Source organism: Cheilinus undulatus, linkage group 20 (assembly GCF_018320785.1).
Source record: "Cheilinus undulatus linkage group 20, ASM1832078v1, whole genome shotgun sequence".
Classification (NCBI taxonomy): domain Eukaryota; kingdom Metazoa; phylum Chordata; class Actinopteri; order Labriformes; family Labridae; genus Cheilinus; species Cheilinus undulatus.
The window spans coordinates 32,451,218-32,466,230 of NC_054884.1; the positions used below are offsets into that span (position 1 = coordinate 32,451,218).

Here is a 15,013-nt window from a genome sequence, read left to right on the forward strand (position 1 = left end):
TAATGAGCATTACAGAACCAATCTTCTTATTTTGCATTATGGGTAATGTAGTCCCCCGTTTGGACGGTTGGAAATACTAACAATGTCAAAAAGACAAGTAGTTCTTCTGCATACATTTTGGTGAAGAATTAAAAACCTGAAGAGTGATAAATTAAAGTGTGTACAGCTAGCTTGTCATCAGTAAATCTTTCTAGATAAGTAGGTGGAGGCTTGTTTTCATATAGGCTGTTAAAAAATAAGCTTAAATAGTAACATCAAACCCGGTACGAAATGTAGTTTGACCCTTTGTGGTTGTTAAGGGTTCAAAAATATTTTTAAATTCAATTAATGCAAAAGAAATCGTATAAACTGGGGGGCATGGCTATTTGAATGAAAGGTGTTAACTGTTAGCTAGGTGCGACTATGCTAACTCAGTCTCAAACGTGTTCGTTTTTGTGTTGTTAGCTTTAACTAATGTTAGTTTTGCCTTTTTTCTAAATAAATATCCTACAAATATCATGGCGTGTTGTAAGGTTAAACTGTCCTGCTAGCTTGTAATCAGTAAACCTAGCATCTTTCTAGGTAAGTAGGCCTATGCTAATTGTATATCACTCTTCAACAACTAGCTTAAATAGCAACACCTTCAAGCTCGTATGCTAAGTGTAGTTTGCCCTTTGCTTGGTGTTAGCAACTCATGCACTTTGCTCCAGCCAGGCGTGTAGACAGGGATTTTGGGCCCCCAGAAAGAATTTAACACAGGGCCCCCCTTAACCAGCAACCTAAGCAATAAATATTGATTAATTTTAACAAATATCTATACATTTTAATGTATTTTTGCATTTCCCCATTTATGAGCAGTGTGGTTAAATGAAATTTACTTGCATTATTTTGCAGTGCTGGGCTACAACATTTTGACATTTTAAGGGAGGAATAGCCTCCTTTTTTACTTTGGGCTCAGGTAATCAGTACCCTTTTCCCCCCTGTGCTTCGCCCATGGCCACAGCACATAAGCAGCATGTAGATCCTCCTAGGACTGTCATAAAAAGTACATATTGCACTTACTATATGAGTTTGTACTGACTGTCAACACTAGGTGAAAGTATGATGAGTAGGACGTTTTCTGTTGGAGGTGTTACTGGCTTCTTATAGTAGGCGGCACTACAGCAAAACCATGAAATTAAAATTTAAATGTATAGAGGGGCAGACCTTGATTATACATGAGAAATTTAAAGACAATCAGATGTTTGGTATAAGAGTTACACCAACCTCCTGTCAAACGGGCGACCTATCAAAATGCTTGCCATCACCAGTGAAACATTCTTAAATGAAATATGTCTGTGTTGTGGACAATTATTGAGGGAATTCAATATTATAGTTTAGCAGGTAAGAGGAATAAAGAGAAATCAAATTTGTTTCACTTCCTGTTGCTGCTAGGGGGCGCTGTGATGGGCTGTTTGAATGTGAGTGTGTTGATATAGAATGTTGAAGGATATACAGTAATGTGTGCAAAAGTTACAACAGGTTAAAATCATTTGGCACCATCATGAGCGCCTTAGTTTGAAATTGAGCTGAAGTTGGTGGGCTTCCTGCTGGGATTTGGGCATGGGTCCAAGAGGCTTTTTCTGCAGGACTGATGATGATCCATATGAAGACAGATAACCATAAACCTAAACTGACTGTGCAGAGGCTGAATGCTTAAGTTAAAAAATCAGAGGAGGAAACGTTCAATCGGCAGAGGAGGGCGCTGGGACAAAGAAATGATCCATGAATGTATTCAGTATCAGTATGTGATCATCCTTGTGACATTTAGTGATGCTTGAAATCACTAAAAAGTTCTGAGGCATTAATGGTGCATCTTCAATGCAAAAAATGTTCAAAAAGAAGTGTGCCCCCCTATTATGGCCCTATTTTGAAAACTCACACTTTGCACATTATTTGTATTTTTGTGTCAAAATACAGATTGGATCTAAATAAATTAGAAATATCTAGATCAAATCCCAAGTAAACATAAAGAGGAAACTTCTGTATGCACTGGACTCCAGCTGACACCAACTGCATGCATTACATGGTGAAAGTGCGCCCTCTGCTGGCTGTTAAACACAATGACATCCTGTCTTACTGAATCATGCACTAGTATAAAACCAGCATTAACTTACCTGGTCAGTGGGAGATGCATTTGTAGAAACAAGGTTTGCGGTTTGATCTACATCCTGCTGCACCAACATGAATGTGTCATTTAAAATAGGAGGAGGCAGATCAGAAAAAGAGTCAAAATCTGGTACAACGATCTCTGGTATGGTGTCATATATGGGGGAACTTGGAGGTAGAGGGAAATCCATGTCGTCATCTTGCAGAAAGGTTTGTGGTTGTTGTATTTCATCATGCGGCAGAGATCTTTCTGGTTGTTTTGGTCTTTTTTTTGCCTTTGGCACATGCTGAGGTTTTGCATACAGCTGCAGTTTGTCATTATCAGTAGATGCAGAGGTATTTTTTGTCTTTTTATCATCCAGGTTTAGTGCTAAGCTGCTTCTGCTGCTTGTGGTCAGTCCTTCCTTAAAAGTCCCACAAAGTTTCACATCAGGTAAATTCTCACAGAAACCAAAAGTGGAGAAGCGGTATTTCTCTCTTGAAGCCTCCTGAATATGTGCCTTACCTGGTGTTACTATAGCCACATCCACAGGCTTACTGTTTATGTCACACTTAGGTGGATCTGCCTTGTTTAGACCAGTAGAGTCTGCAGATTGTAATGAAACCTCCTTTACATACTGTGCAGGGACGTAAAATGGTTTGGTGTGCTGGTCTTTGCAGACGTGCCACCAGTGCTCATTAGTCTTAGAGAGCAGGATGTAGCTTTCATTCGGTTTGATGGAGACGAGTCGTCCATCCTTTGCTGTGTATTCAAAGTCATACTGCACCGAAACCAGCGCCATGCTCTGCTTGTTCCCTGCGTGGCCTCTGTTAATGCAGGGTCAACATCCTGGAGCTGGAAAATAAAGGAAATGAGAAATTATGGTGGGTTTAGAGAAGAAGCCAATGTTAATGTCAGCCAGAAGCTACAGTTCAAATTTAAATTTGTATCAAACTATAGAAATATGCTTCTCCTTTGTGGAGGATGAAATGTGTCAGGGATGAATTATGAATCAATCTGTACCTATGCATAGATATTAAGAAAGATTCTGTATCTCTAACACAACATCAGGTCCCACAAATCAAGAAAAACCCTCCTGTTTGTAGAAGGTGGTGTGTATCTATACAAGCCCTACATCTAAAGAAATGGGACGTTGTGTAAAATGTGAATATAAACAGAATACAGAGATTTGCAAATCCTTTTCCACTTACGGTATATTCGGGACAAAGAAAAGAATCTAACGGTCAAACTAATACACTTTTCAAAATATACACACATTCTGAATCTTATTTCTGTAACATGTTCCAAAAAAATTGGGACAGGGGCAAGAGAATACTAAGACAGTTGTAGAATGCTAAAAAAAAAAACAAAAAAAAACAAAAAACAAACCTGGAACATTGGTAACAAGGGCTAGTGCAATGATAGAAAATAGTCCCACAGTTTATGACCATTCCTCAATGTGCAACAACGAGGAATTTAGAGATTTCACCATCATAATATCATTAAGAGTTAGAAAAATCAGATAAATCTCTGCTGTAAAGTGGGGCAAAGTGGAACAGCAACATTGCATGACCTTCGAAGTCTCAGGTTGCACTGTGTCCAAACCGACGTCATTCTGTGACTGATATTACAAAACAGACAGTAAGTCCATTGACACAGTATGTAACTCCATCTACAAATGTAAATTAAGACATGCAAAGAGGAAGCCATGCATCAACAACATCCAGACGCACTGCTGACTTCTCTGGGTCAAAGTTCATGTGACATGGACTGACCTAAAATGAAAAAGTGTGCTGTGGTTTGGCAACTCCACATTTCAAATTGTTTTATGAAATATTGTCTGTCAAGTCTTGCAGGCTCTAAAGGGAAAGAACCATCCGGATTGTTATTAAGTTCAAAAGCCAGCATGTGTGATGGTGTGCAGGTGTTTTAGTGCACATGGCATGGCATGGGTCACTTATACATCTGTGAACGCACCATTGACACTGAGAGGTACATGCATGTTTTTGGAACAACACATGCTTCCATCCAGACAATGTCTTTTTCAGGGATGTCAATGCTTATTACAGCAAGGCAATGCCAAACCGCATCCTGCCTGAGTTAGAACAGCGTGACTTCAGAGTATGAGAATGAGGGTAGTAGACTGGGGAGCATGCAGTTCAGACCTGACATGAAAATAACTGTTCTGTTTTATTTACATTTGACACAACATCCAAACCTTTTTTTAGAATTGGGGTTTGTAGTAACCTGACACCCCAGATGGATGTGTGAAACACATCCATCTGGGAAAGCTTCAATAGGAAACCTTTGAGAAAAGGCAGAGGCTTTGAAAAAAAACTCGGAGAGTGATTGGGTGAACGTTCTGTCTGTCACATCTCTACGGGCCAATCAGAGCAACAAAACACGTGACATAACCGCTATCAAGCTGCGCGTGCGCAGCTACTGAGGAATAACACAAAACATGGCGACTATAGACATGTAAGTACTCGACTTTTGCCGTTTTTGAAAAGAAAACAACTCCTGTTCTTTGTTCTTCTTTTAATGAAGAAATGTTGTCAGGTTCTGATGAAACTGGCGCTTTAGCAGCATCCACGCTAATCTCTTCCTCCATAACTGCACCAGCTCTTGCTGCTGCTTGTTTACATCACAACTCTGCTGCGCCTGAAAGTACTGCCCCTCGTTGCTGATTGGTCTTGTCACTTTCTAACCGGGTCCAAACGGTTCAGATGGGAGCTTTGCAAGATGAATTCGCCAGTGAAAAACAAGTAAACGGGTGTATCCATCTGCTTTGCAAGGTTAGGTTTGTAGTTGTTTTGTCTTCTCATTGACATTGCCGGGTCATTAAGTAGTTATAAGGCATCTGAATGTTGTTATTTTGCATTAAGTTTTAAATCTTATTGTAATCGTTCCTCATTGGCTTGTTTCCATGTTGATTTTTACTGTTTTGTCTCTTTCTGTTGTTTTGTTTGTTTGTCCGTCTTGCATCTCTTTTGTTTAACAGTCATTTTTAAATCTGTTTTTGCTTGTCCTTGTCGCTCTTCCTCTTGCTGAGCCTGGGTCTGTTGAAGGTGTAATTTGAGTTGTGATAGTGTGGGTAGAAGAGGGAGGTAGAGCACCAGTCAGGGCACCTCACCCTAGCTCTGCCTCCCTCACCCTCTTGCTAAGCTCTCTCTCTCTCCTCAAAGTCTCTTGTGTAACTTTTGCATGTGTCATGTTGGCAATAGGAATTGCAGCCTTGTTGTAGTTGGAATCGTGGATGGGTAGGTAGAATGGGGAGGTAGAGCATCAGCCTAGTCCGGTGGGGTTGAGTACTAGCCCCAGCCAGGGCATCTCACCCTTGCTCTGCTTCTCCCTCTGTCTTGCTAAGACTGGGTCTGTTGAAAGTGTAGTAATGAGTTGTGATAGTGTTGGTAGAAGGGGCAAGTAGAGCATCAGCCTGTGCAACTGAAATTGCAACTTACAATGATCTCTCCAGTCTCAAAATTATTCAACCCCTGTACAGAATCCCTCACTGCAGCTCAAATATGTAAAACCAGTGTTGTTTCAAGCACACCTGATGCAACTTATTAAGGGCTTCGACCTGGACAGGCAAGAAAAAGTAACCTATCAATGGCTGCAACTAGATATCTAAGAAGGCAGGTTGTGAGTACAAAAGACCTCCAGCAAAACTTGTTGGCAACAGGGACTGAGGTTTCAGTGAGTACATTAAGGCACATTCTGAATGTAGACAGTTTCCGTGCCAGAACTCCGAGACGTACACCCCCTACTGACCCAAGAGTTCAAGAAAAGTCCGCTCAAATATGCTCTGCTCTGTGGAGCAATGAAACAAAACTATAACTTTTTGGCACGATGGATCAGCGGTATGTCTGGAGGAAGGAGAATGAAGCATGCGCTGAAAAGAACACCATGCCCACCGTTAAGCATTGCGGTGATTCGGCAAGATGGATTAATTGAAGTATCAGGAAATCCTAGAAGGAACCGTCATACCTTCAGTGAGGATACTGAAGCCTGGTTGTCACTGGCCCTTCTAACAGGACAGTGACCCCAAGCATACCTTAAATTCCACCAAGGCTTGGTTGCAGAAAAAGATTCTACAATGACCATCACAGTCGCCTGCATGAACCCCATAGAAGATCTCCGATGGGATTTGAAGAAGGCGGCTGCAGCATGCTGACCTGAGAATATTACTGAACTGGAGGCCATTGCACATGAGGAATGGGATGAGATTCCTCAGGAACGCAGCCAGAAGCTGGTGTCTGGATATGCATGTTGTTTGCAGAAGGTCAAAGAAGCAAAAAGGTGATCTAAGAACCAAAGATGCTTGCCATGCAGGAGTCGAATAATGTTGAGACTGGAAATGTCATTATAAGTTGCATTTTGCATTTTTTTAGAATTGATTTTAAGATTTTACTCATTACTTTTAAAGCACTCCAGTATATGTAACAGAACTTTTAACCCCCTATGAGCCAGCCTGCACCCTGAGATCCTCAGGAGAGGCTGCCTGGTCGTTCCAAAGTTGAGACTTGTAACTAAAGATGACAGGGCCTTTTCCATCAGGGCCCCTCGACTTTGGAACGACCTCCCAGAAGAGATAAGGCATGCAGAAACAGTCACCGCTTTTAAATCACTTCTTAAAACCCATTTTTATAGAATTGTTTTTATGTGCTGTCTTCTTACTCATTCTTATTCCATTCAGTATTCTACCTTTTTATCTTGACTTTTATTATTACAGTACTGCTACTTCTGCTATTTTACTGTTACTATTATTGTTACTATTAACTCTTTACTACTTCTGATTTTTAGCTTGTTTTAATACCTTTTACTGTTCTTATCCATGTTTTAATATCTCTTACTCCTCTTACTGTTTTGATTTTCTATATCCATGACGTCTCAGTTCTGGCAATGTCATGTGAAACATATCAAAGCTCTTATGACCTCCATGAATTTTTTATTTCTAACAATGTCTCATTAATAATGTTGTTTGGGCTGAACATATAGTCTGGATTTTGACCTTGTTTAGTGTCTCTTCCCTTGAGTGTTCTCTTAATGTTGTTGTTTGTTGTCTCTATCTTTTGCTGGTTTCTTCTTGTTGATTTTCTGCATGTCAAAGCACTTTGTAAAGCCCTGATTTTAAAAGTGCTATATAAATAAAGTTATTTTTATTATTATTATTTTCAGCTGAATTTGGGGAAACCACTTGAAGCATTCGTCGTCTTGAGCTTTTCCACTTCCTTTTGTTTGATTTGTTCATTGCAAACAGCTAAAAGTCAGTAAATTTTCATAATAAACCAGATTTGCAATGGAGGTTAAATCATTTTGATTGCAACTGTACCCAAACAGCCATTATTCCTCTTGTCATTTTTGGTACAGTTTGTGAATATTAGATTATCTTTTGTGCTTCTTTTTACGCCTCACCCTGGATGTCTGGGTCTTCCTGGTTGTCATGTCTTTGTCATTGTTTTTAGTCAAATTTGTGTTTAGTTTAGTTTAGTTTTTTATTATTATTCATTTGGGGTTGCCTTTGAGGCAGGTTGTGTCTATTTCTTGACGTTTTTGCCTTACTGGGCTTTATTCTAGTTTTTCTATGTTTGTGCATTCAATTTTTGCGTTTTTACATCCTCCATAGTCCTTTAAACCTGCTTTTTGTCCCTTTATGTCTCTTTATTGATTTTTTTTAAACCTCTTCTGTGGTCTTTTTTGTATATTTGTAAGATTTTTTGTCGTCATTTGTGTGTGTTATTTACTTGAATCAATTTGTGGTGGTATTTCATCTCTGTAGTTGTATTTCATCTTCTGTCTTCAGCCATTTGCATGCTATGTATTCTCACCTTACTGGAAGTCTTTACCTCATTCATTGTAAATATCTGATTTACATTTTAACTTTAAATGTAACAGTCACTCTGCCCTGAAGCTCTGTCTTGGCTCGGTAATCCATCCATAACCAGCGCTTGATTTTATCACAAGAATGCTGCTTAACAAGTCAGATAGATGCACTTTGGAGTTAAGAGTATAAACACAAAAGGCTGACGGAGTCTGAAGCTGTTTTGCAGACAGGAAGTTGCTTCCATCTGCTGCAAAACATCTTCAATCTCAAGTCACTCACAGACCATGAAAGCACTAGACCGAAAAGTGCCTCGCCGCAAAACAGGAAGCCTGCACCAACCTTGAGTCGGCGTCAGCACGACGTCACGCAGCAATCTCAATTTGTGTTATCTTGCTTTGTATGATCCATGAATCACAAAGATGATTAACAGCTGTTTTTTGTCACCTGTAGCAACAGCACACATAAAATGCAAAGAAACAAACACAGTTGGTGTCATAGTTAGTGGGGTTTTGGTTATAAAATATGCAGACAATCTTGTTATAAGCATATGAAATCATAAAATGTACATACCATTTAAAACAAATGAAAACCAGCTTACAAAGAATTTGTAAATTATATACTGTCTAAATATATTAAAAATTAGGAAATTCTAAATGAAACAAAACTCAGATATGACTTTAAAAACTCAAAGGGTTTAATGTTACTAATAATATCACGTTAAACTTAGCTATATCATATCACTACACAAAAACAAGTCAGCACAACTCAAATGAATCAGAACAAAATCTCAAGCTTAAGTTTGACTTTACTTTAAGTGAAATTCCACCCAAGACTTTTATACCCTAAGGCCTAATTTTAGAATTAATATAACTTCTACTTGCCTGATTTTGTGTCCATAAATTTCTCCTCATCAGGTGCCTCTCTCATGCGTCGCTGAAGTAGGTTTTTATCAGAGTAGTCCGAGTCGTTGGAGCTTAAACTGCTGCTGCCGTCTCTACTGCCTGACACACTCCTGTTTCCTGTTCTGTGTGTTTGAGTGTGTGTTTCTCTACTCAGTCGAGCAGCCGCTGATACATTACAGCACTAAAGGCCAAGAAATGGGAAGTGTGACTGATAATACTTCCCGATCCACTATTGATACTAGTGTGTTCTTTTTATTGCAGCCCACTCACAGAGGGTAGGAGGGGAAAATGGCACAAATAATGACTCATTTTTGACATTACAGCACAGAAATACTGCAAATAACATCATGAAAACAAGCATGGGGAATTAACCTGAAATGCTTTTAAAGTTGGCATATTTTAAAAGGATGATGGAGGGCATGGTAAAGCTTTTACAGCTGAATAAATCATGATACCATTATGACTGTAAAGCAAAACCTCACACTTAATGTTCATTGATTTATAAATGTACAGCACATTACTGCCAGCTAAGCACTGCTTCTTTGCATTAAGGCATGTGTGCCCTCTGCTGGATTTTCAAGGGAAATGCAAGCAGCCATGCTTTATGGAAACCACCAACAGAGACTGGAATGGCATTGCACTCAAATACATGTACTTTTGTAGCTATAAGCAGGCTTTCCACAAGATTTTGGAGTATTTCGGGGGGAATTTGTGCCCATTGATTCTGTAAAGCAAACCAGTGCTTTAGATGATTTTACTTTAGATTATATTTTTGTACAGAAAATGTGATTATACGTAATGTAGAAACAATTGAATAGGCTATTTATCAGCAGTTATACATAGATATTTGTTTACTTTTATTTGCTGTTGTAAATACTAGGTACATATTGAGAAAGGGATTTTATCATGAGAACGCTCTGAAATCAAAAGATGCTTTAGCACTTTTATTTTTCCTTCTTGTGTTTTGAAAACATGGGAGCAAAAAATACGTCATTACATTTGAAATCAGCTTAGATTTTCAGTCGTGCACGCGCGGTATTGAACTCAGAAGATATAATATTGAACCGTCCTTCCTGTCGTCCGCAGGGAATATGGGTGGTACAGTAACCCACACGCTTATTTGTGACTTATTAGACTTTCATTTGACATATAAAGAAAGCCCCGCACATGGCAGGGCATCAAAAAATTAGGTTGAACTCATATTGTTCCTCTCCACGGAAATCTTTAGTAAAAGGCGAAAGATTTATACGATCTGAAGAGAAACATGAGTGATCTACCCGAAAAACTTAAAGTGTTGGTAGCTATTCTCGGAAATACACTTTTCAGTCACGGTGCCACTGAAACTTTATACACGCGTTGTTTATGATTGCAGGGTTTATTTGCAAATATGGTATTAATTTAAACCTGTGAAATGAATTTATATTGAAATAATACGTTTGTGAGCTTCCAAGATTGCCCGCGGTGCATGACGGGTATTGAAAAGGTATTTCCGTCATACATTGCACTGATGACGTTTCTCAGCGGGGAAAAAAACAGCCAAGAATACTGATCATAGACTACTGATGCAAAAAAAAAAAAAAAAAAAAAAAAAAAAACAACGTAGACCTCAGGTGATGTTGAATACATAAACAGTAAAGAGTTAACAGAAAAAAAGCACAGATCATAACGCCACACTTCAGCGCTGCTTCTCTATAGTTGGCGCCACGGCGCCCTCTGCCGGGCGTTTAATGGAAATACAAGCAACCATGCTTTTTTTTTCTCTAAGAAATCATATATAGTCATAAAGTAAAATGTATTTCAGAGACCTGTTCTTTAGATTGCAATGCATTTTTAGTTTTCTCTCACTTATTTTGGATCAGAATGACCTGATCAGTTTAAAAGCTCAGCCACGTCTTTGAACAGAAAGTAGTTTTGACCAAAAATGAGGTCCACAAATCTCCCAAAGGTCCTGTTTCAGCAGAAAAAACAGCACTGGATCAGTTTTAGAGCAGATGTTTTAGCTGTCAGTGAGTTTTGGGGGATCTTCAGTCTAATGGGCAACATGAGCTGGTAAAACCAAGCACAAACAAAATTTCCACACAATGTTCTGAATATCTTGAAATATTCCCTTTCCAAAATCCACACAAATTCCCTAAAATTTCAAGAAACTACATACAATTTCTGTGAAAATTCTTAAACTTTGTTTTTAAAGTTTCCCCTAAAAATGCATCCCAAAATGTCTTTGAATATATCCCAAATGTTTCAGTGAATCGTAACTCTAGTAAATTAGTAATTTATTTCAGTAATAAGTAAATCTGCCTAAATATTAATATGATTTTTTCTAAAAACAAAAAACAAAAACAAATAAAACAACAACAAAAAAAGCCAATTCTTCATAAAAATGATGGACGATCTTCCACAACCCACTGTTATTTCTATCACAGTTTTGTGTAAGAAAAGAATTTGCAAATAAAAAAGTCCCAAACTCTGTACAAAATAAAATAAATTTTAAAAAATCAATGCAAATTCACCCCCAAAATTCAAAGCAAATCCTCAAACATTACAAATATATTTTAAAAAATTGCATGAAAAATGCTTGAGTAAGCAAATTTCTGACCAACTTTTTGTTTTTTTGTTTAATCTCTAAACTACATAAACATAAATTTACTAGAAAATATTTGAACCCCCCCCCCCAGGAAAGGTCCTGAAATTTCTCATAGAAAATTTTCCTAACATTAAAAGCAAGTTACCTCCATCGATTCACATCCTGGACAATTATCTCAAAAATTCAAATCGTGGAAATTATCACTAGCTAAACCAAAATGTCATGTCCTCAAATGTTCATTGCAGGGATTTAGAAGAATATATTTTTTTATTGAATTTTAATGACACTCTAGGGCAGGGGACCAAATCTGGCTCGTGGTACAGTTATATCCGCCCCGCAAGGTCATATCATATTTCTATTAACTGGACCACCAGTATGAGATGAGGCCTGCAGATTTCCTCCAGTATAAAAATGTAAACTTAATCTTGTTGATTTAAAATATCCTTGTGAAGTCATGAAAATCTGAAACAGAGCAAAAATATTATTATAAAAAGTCAAGAAAGTGGGAAAAATTATTAATTTGTGTGTTTGTGTCATATTTGCAATTTTGCATCTCAAAATTATGACTGAAACTTAATATTTTGACTTTTTAATTTTATACTTTGACACTTTCAATTCATAATTTGGATATTTTATCTCATATTATGAACTTTTAGATACACATTTTTAAATTTTGAGTCATATTATTAACTCTTTAACTCATTATTTTTTTGGTTTGAAGTCATATTTTGACCTTTCAACTCTTAATTTTAGCTTTTATTTAACCCCATATTTTGACCATTTAGACTTACAATTTGAAATTTCCACTCATATTTTGACATTTTAAATTCAGGGTTTTGACTTTCTCATATATCTGCATTCCTTAAAACATTATTTTGCTATTTATGTTTTGTGGGGGGTTTTAACCCTTGAACTACTTAATTTTGACTTTTTATGTCAAAGTGATTTATAATCAGTGCTAGGTTTTTGTTTGTTTGTTTTAATTTCTGGCGAAAAAAAAGGTTGACAGTTCATGGTCCAATTTTACTCAGGTTCTCAAGTTAGACTTAAATCCAGAATCCGGCCCCTGGTGTGACTGGGTCTGTCACTCCCGCTCTTGAGTCAAAGTAGTCTTACGTCTTCTGTCGTCCTTGAGAGAGAAAAATTGAACTCTGTGACCCTTAAAGTAATACATTTTGTACTTCATACAACGAAGCAGAAGCCCCGCTCAAGGCAAGACATCAAAAAATTAGGTTGAACTCACGTTGTTCCTCTCCACGGAAATCTTTAGTAAAAGGCGAAAGATTTATACGATCTGAAGAGAAACATGAGTGGTCTGCGGTGGATTTGTGGTGTGTGAGAGCCTATTCTGGAGGCTGCAATGTTCAGACAGCTCTACTCATAATCCAGAAGAAAAGACACTTTATTTTGACATGCAAAGAAAGCCCCGCACATAGCAGGGCATCAAAAAATTAGGTTGAACTCATATTGTTCCTCTCCACGGAAATCTTTAGTAAAAGGCGAAAGATTTATACGATCTGAAGAGAAACATGAGTGATCTGCCTGAAAATCTTAAAGTGTGGGTAGCTATTCTCGGAAATACACTTTTCAGTCACGGTGCCGCTGAAACTTCATACACGCGTTGTTTATGATTGCAGGATTTATTTGCAAATAAGGTATTGATTTAAACCTGTGAAATGAATTTATACTGAAATAATAAGTTTGTGAGCTTCCAAGATTTGGCCGCGGTGCATGATGGGTACTGAAAATGTATTTCCGTCATACATTGCATTGATGACGTTTCTTAGAGGGGAAAAAACACAACCATGAATACTGATCAAAGACTACTGATGCAAAAACACCAACGTAGGCCTCAGGTGATGTTAAATACATAAACAGTAAAGAGTTAAAAGGAAAAAAAAGCACAGATCATAACGCCACACTTCAGCACTGCTTTTCTATATTTGGTACCACGGCGCCCTCTGCCGGGCGTTTAATGGAAATACAAGCAACCATGCTTTTTTTTTTTTCTCCAAGAAATCATATATAGTCATAAAGTAAAATGTATTTCAGAGACCTGTTCTTTAGATTACAATGCAATGCATTTAGCTGTCAATTGTTGGGGATCTTCAGTCTGTCAGAAATGGTGTCAGTCATTGACAGAGGGATGGGGGAGTCATTTTGATGATGGGCAATATGGACTTGTTAAACCCGAACATCAACAAAATTTCCGCAAAATGTTGTCAATTTCTTGAAAACAATTCCTCTCAAAAATCCACGAATTCCCTTAAATTTCAAAGACCTTGCCTAAAAATTATGTGAAAAGTCTTAAACAGTTTCTTAAAGTCTCCCATACAAATGCAAACCAAATTTTCTTCAAATATTTCCCAAATGTTTCAGTGAAATTTAACTGTAGAAAATTGGTAATTTACCGTAGTAATAAGTAAATTCCTACCAAATTATCATGTGATATTAAAAAAAAGGACAAAAAAGTGGAAAAATACATTCTCCAAAGTTCCATGAAAATGTTGGACAATTTTTCCCCTAACATCCAAAATTTCCCAAACTTTTATGAAAATAAGTACAAAAAAATCAGTTGCAAATTCTTCCCAATAATTCAAAGCAAATCCTCAAATATTACAAATAGGCTTAGGGACACCATACATCATGGACGTTTTGATTGAAATTTTTAACAACTGGTCAATAAATCTTTATTCCCTTATTTAAATCTTCTTGTTTTGTATTGTGTATTTTCTGCTCTTTGTCATTTTATGTCTTGAGCTGATTTCTCCCTTTCAACTTCTAAAATCTCTTGTATGGTCTGCTTTTTTATAGTTGTGGTAGTTGTTGCAGCTTTGTTTCTCATTCTTATTACCCTGACCTCTTCATATTTTCTTGCCTTGATTTGTCCATAGTCATGTCCTAGCCACGCGTCTACTTGCTTTGTATAAAAAAGCTTTTAAATCAGAAGCATATGTTATCAATTACTTGTCTTTATCCTTCTTGTGTCGCAACATAATAGTATATTTAAAAGCACTTTAATTTGTAAATGTTTAGCGGCAGTCTACCAGTCTTCGACTATAATTATGTCTTTCGAATTCTACTTACGCTCTAGGATCAAATGACTACAAATGATCAGTGTCTTTGGCAACGCCCGTTACTGATAACAAAGCACATGAACTTTTAGCGTTTCGTTAAATTTCACATCCAGAGAAAGCCCCACTCATGGCAGGGCATCAAAAAATTAGGTTGAACTCATATTGTTCCTCTCCACGGAAATCTTTAGTAAAAGGCGAAAGATTTATACGATCTGAAGAGAAACATGAGTGTACTTCGAAATTCTGTGAAGTATTGGGCCCCACCTTCGGAGATACACTTTTCAGACACGGTGCGACTACTATTGAATGCATGGGTTCTTCATTTTCAACGTTCCCGACTGCATGGTGTGTTGACCAATATTTACTAATATGTTGTGCATTTATATCCGCGAACTGCATTTGTTTCGACTATAGTATGTTTACGAGCTTAATATTCATGCGGTGCATGACGGGTAATCTGCAAAGTTTCTATCAAGCGTGGCGCTTGTATAGTTTTTGGGCATGTAACTCAACTTAAAA

At 37.6% G+C, this 15,013-nt stretch overlaps 1 protein-coding gene and 4 non-coding genes across 5 annotated transcripts in view; all 5 read right to left on the reverse strand.

Annotated features, from left to right (window-relative positions):
- arhgap27 (Rho GTPase activating protein 27) overlaps nucleotides 1–8,375 on the reverse strand; it is a 54,116-nt gene extending 45,741 nt beyond the window's left edge. The window contains exons 1-2 of the mRNA XM_041816271.1: nucleotides 8,271–8,375; nucleotides 2,136–2,962 (exon numbers count right to left, since the gene is read on the reverse strand). Coding sequence (XP_041672205.1) covers nucleotides 2,136–2,909 — 774 coding nt within the window. The 5' untranslated portion in view covers nucleotides 2,910–2,962; nucleotides 8,271–8,375. The remainder of the gene's footprint in view (nucleotides 1–2,135; nucleotides 2,963–8,270) is intronic.
- Nucleotides 8,376–9,990: 1,615 nt separating this feature from the next.
- Nucleotides 9,991–10,105, reverse strand: LOC121528982. The gene has a single exon (XR_005993549.1). It is a non-coding gene; the product is annotated as a U5 spliceosomal RNA (small nuclear RNA).
- Nucleotides 10,106–12,616: 2,511 nt separating this feature from the next.
- Nucleotides 12,617–12,730, reverse strand: LOC121528949. The gene has a single exon (XR_005993518.1). It is a non-coding gene; the product is annotated as a U5 spliceosomal RNA (small nuclear RNA).
- A 109-nt stretch (nucleotides 12,731–12,839) lies between these two features.
- On the reverse strand, nucleotides 12,840–12,954 carry LOC121528971. Its single transcript, XR_005993539.1, has one exon. It is a non-coding gene; the product is annotated as a U5 spliceosomal RNA (small nuclear RNA).
- Nucleotides 12,955–14,611: 1,657 nt separating this feature from the next.
- Nucleotides 14,612–14,726, reverse strand: LOC121528983. Its single transcript, XR_005993550.1, has one exon. It is a non-coding gene; the product is annotated as a U5 spliceosomal RNA (small nuclear RNA).
- Nucleotides 14,727–15,013: the final 287 nt, after the last annotated feature.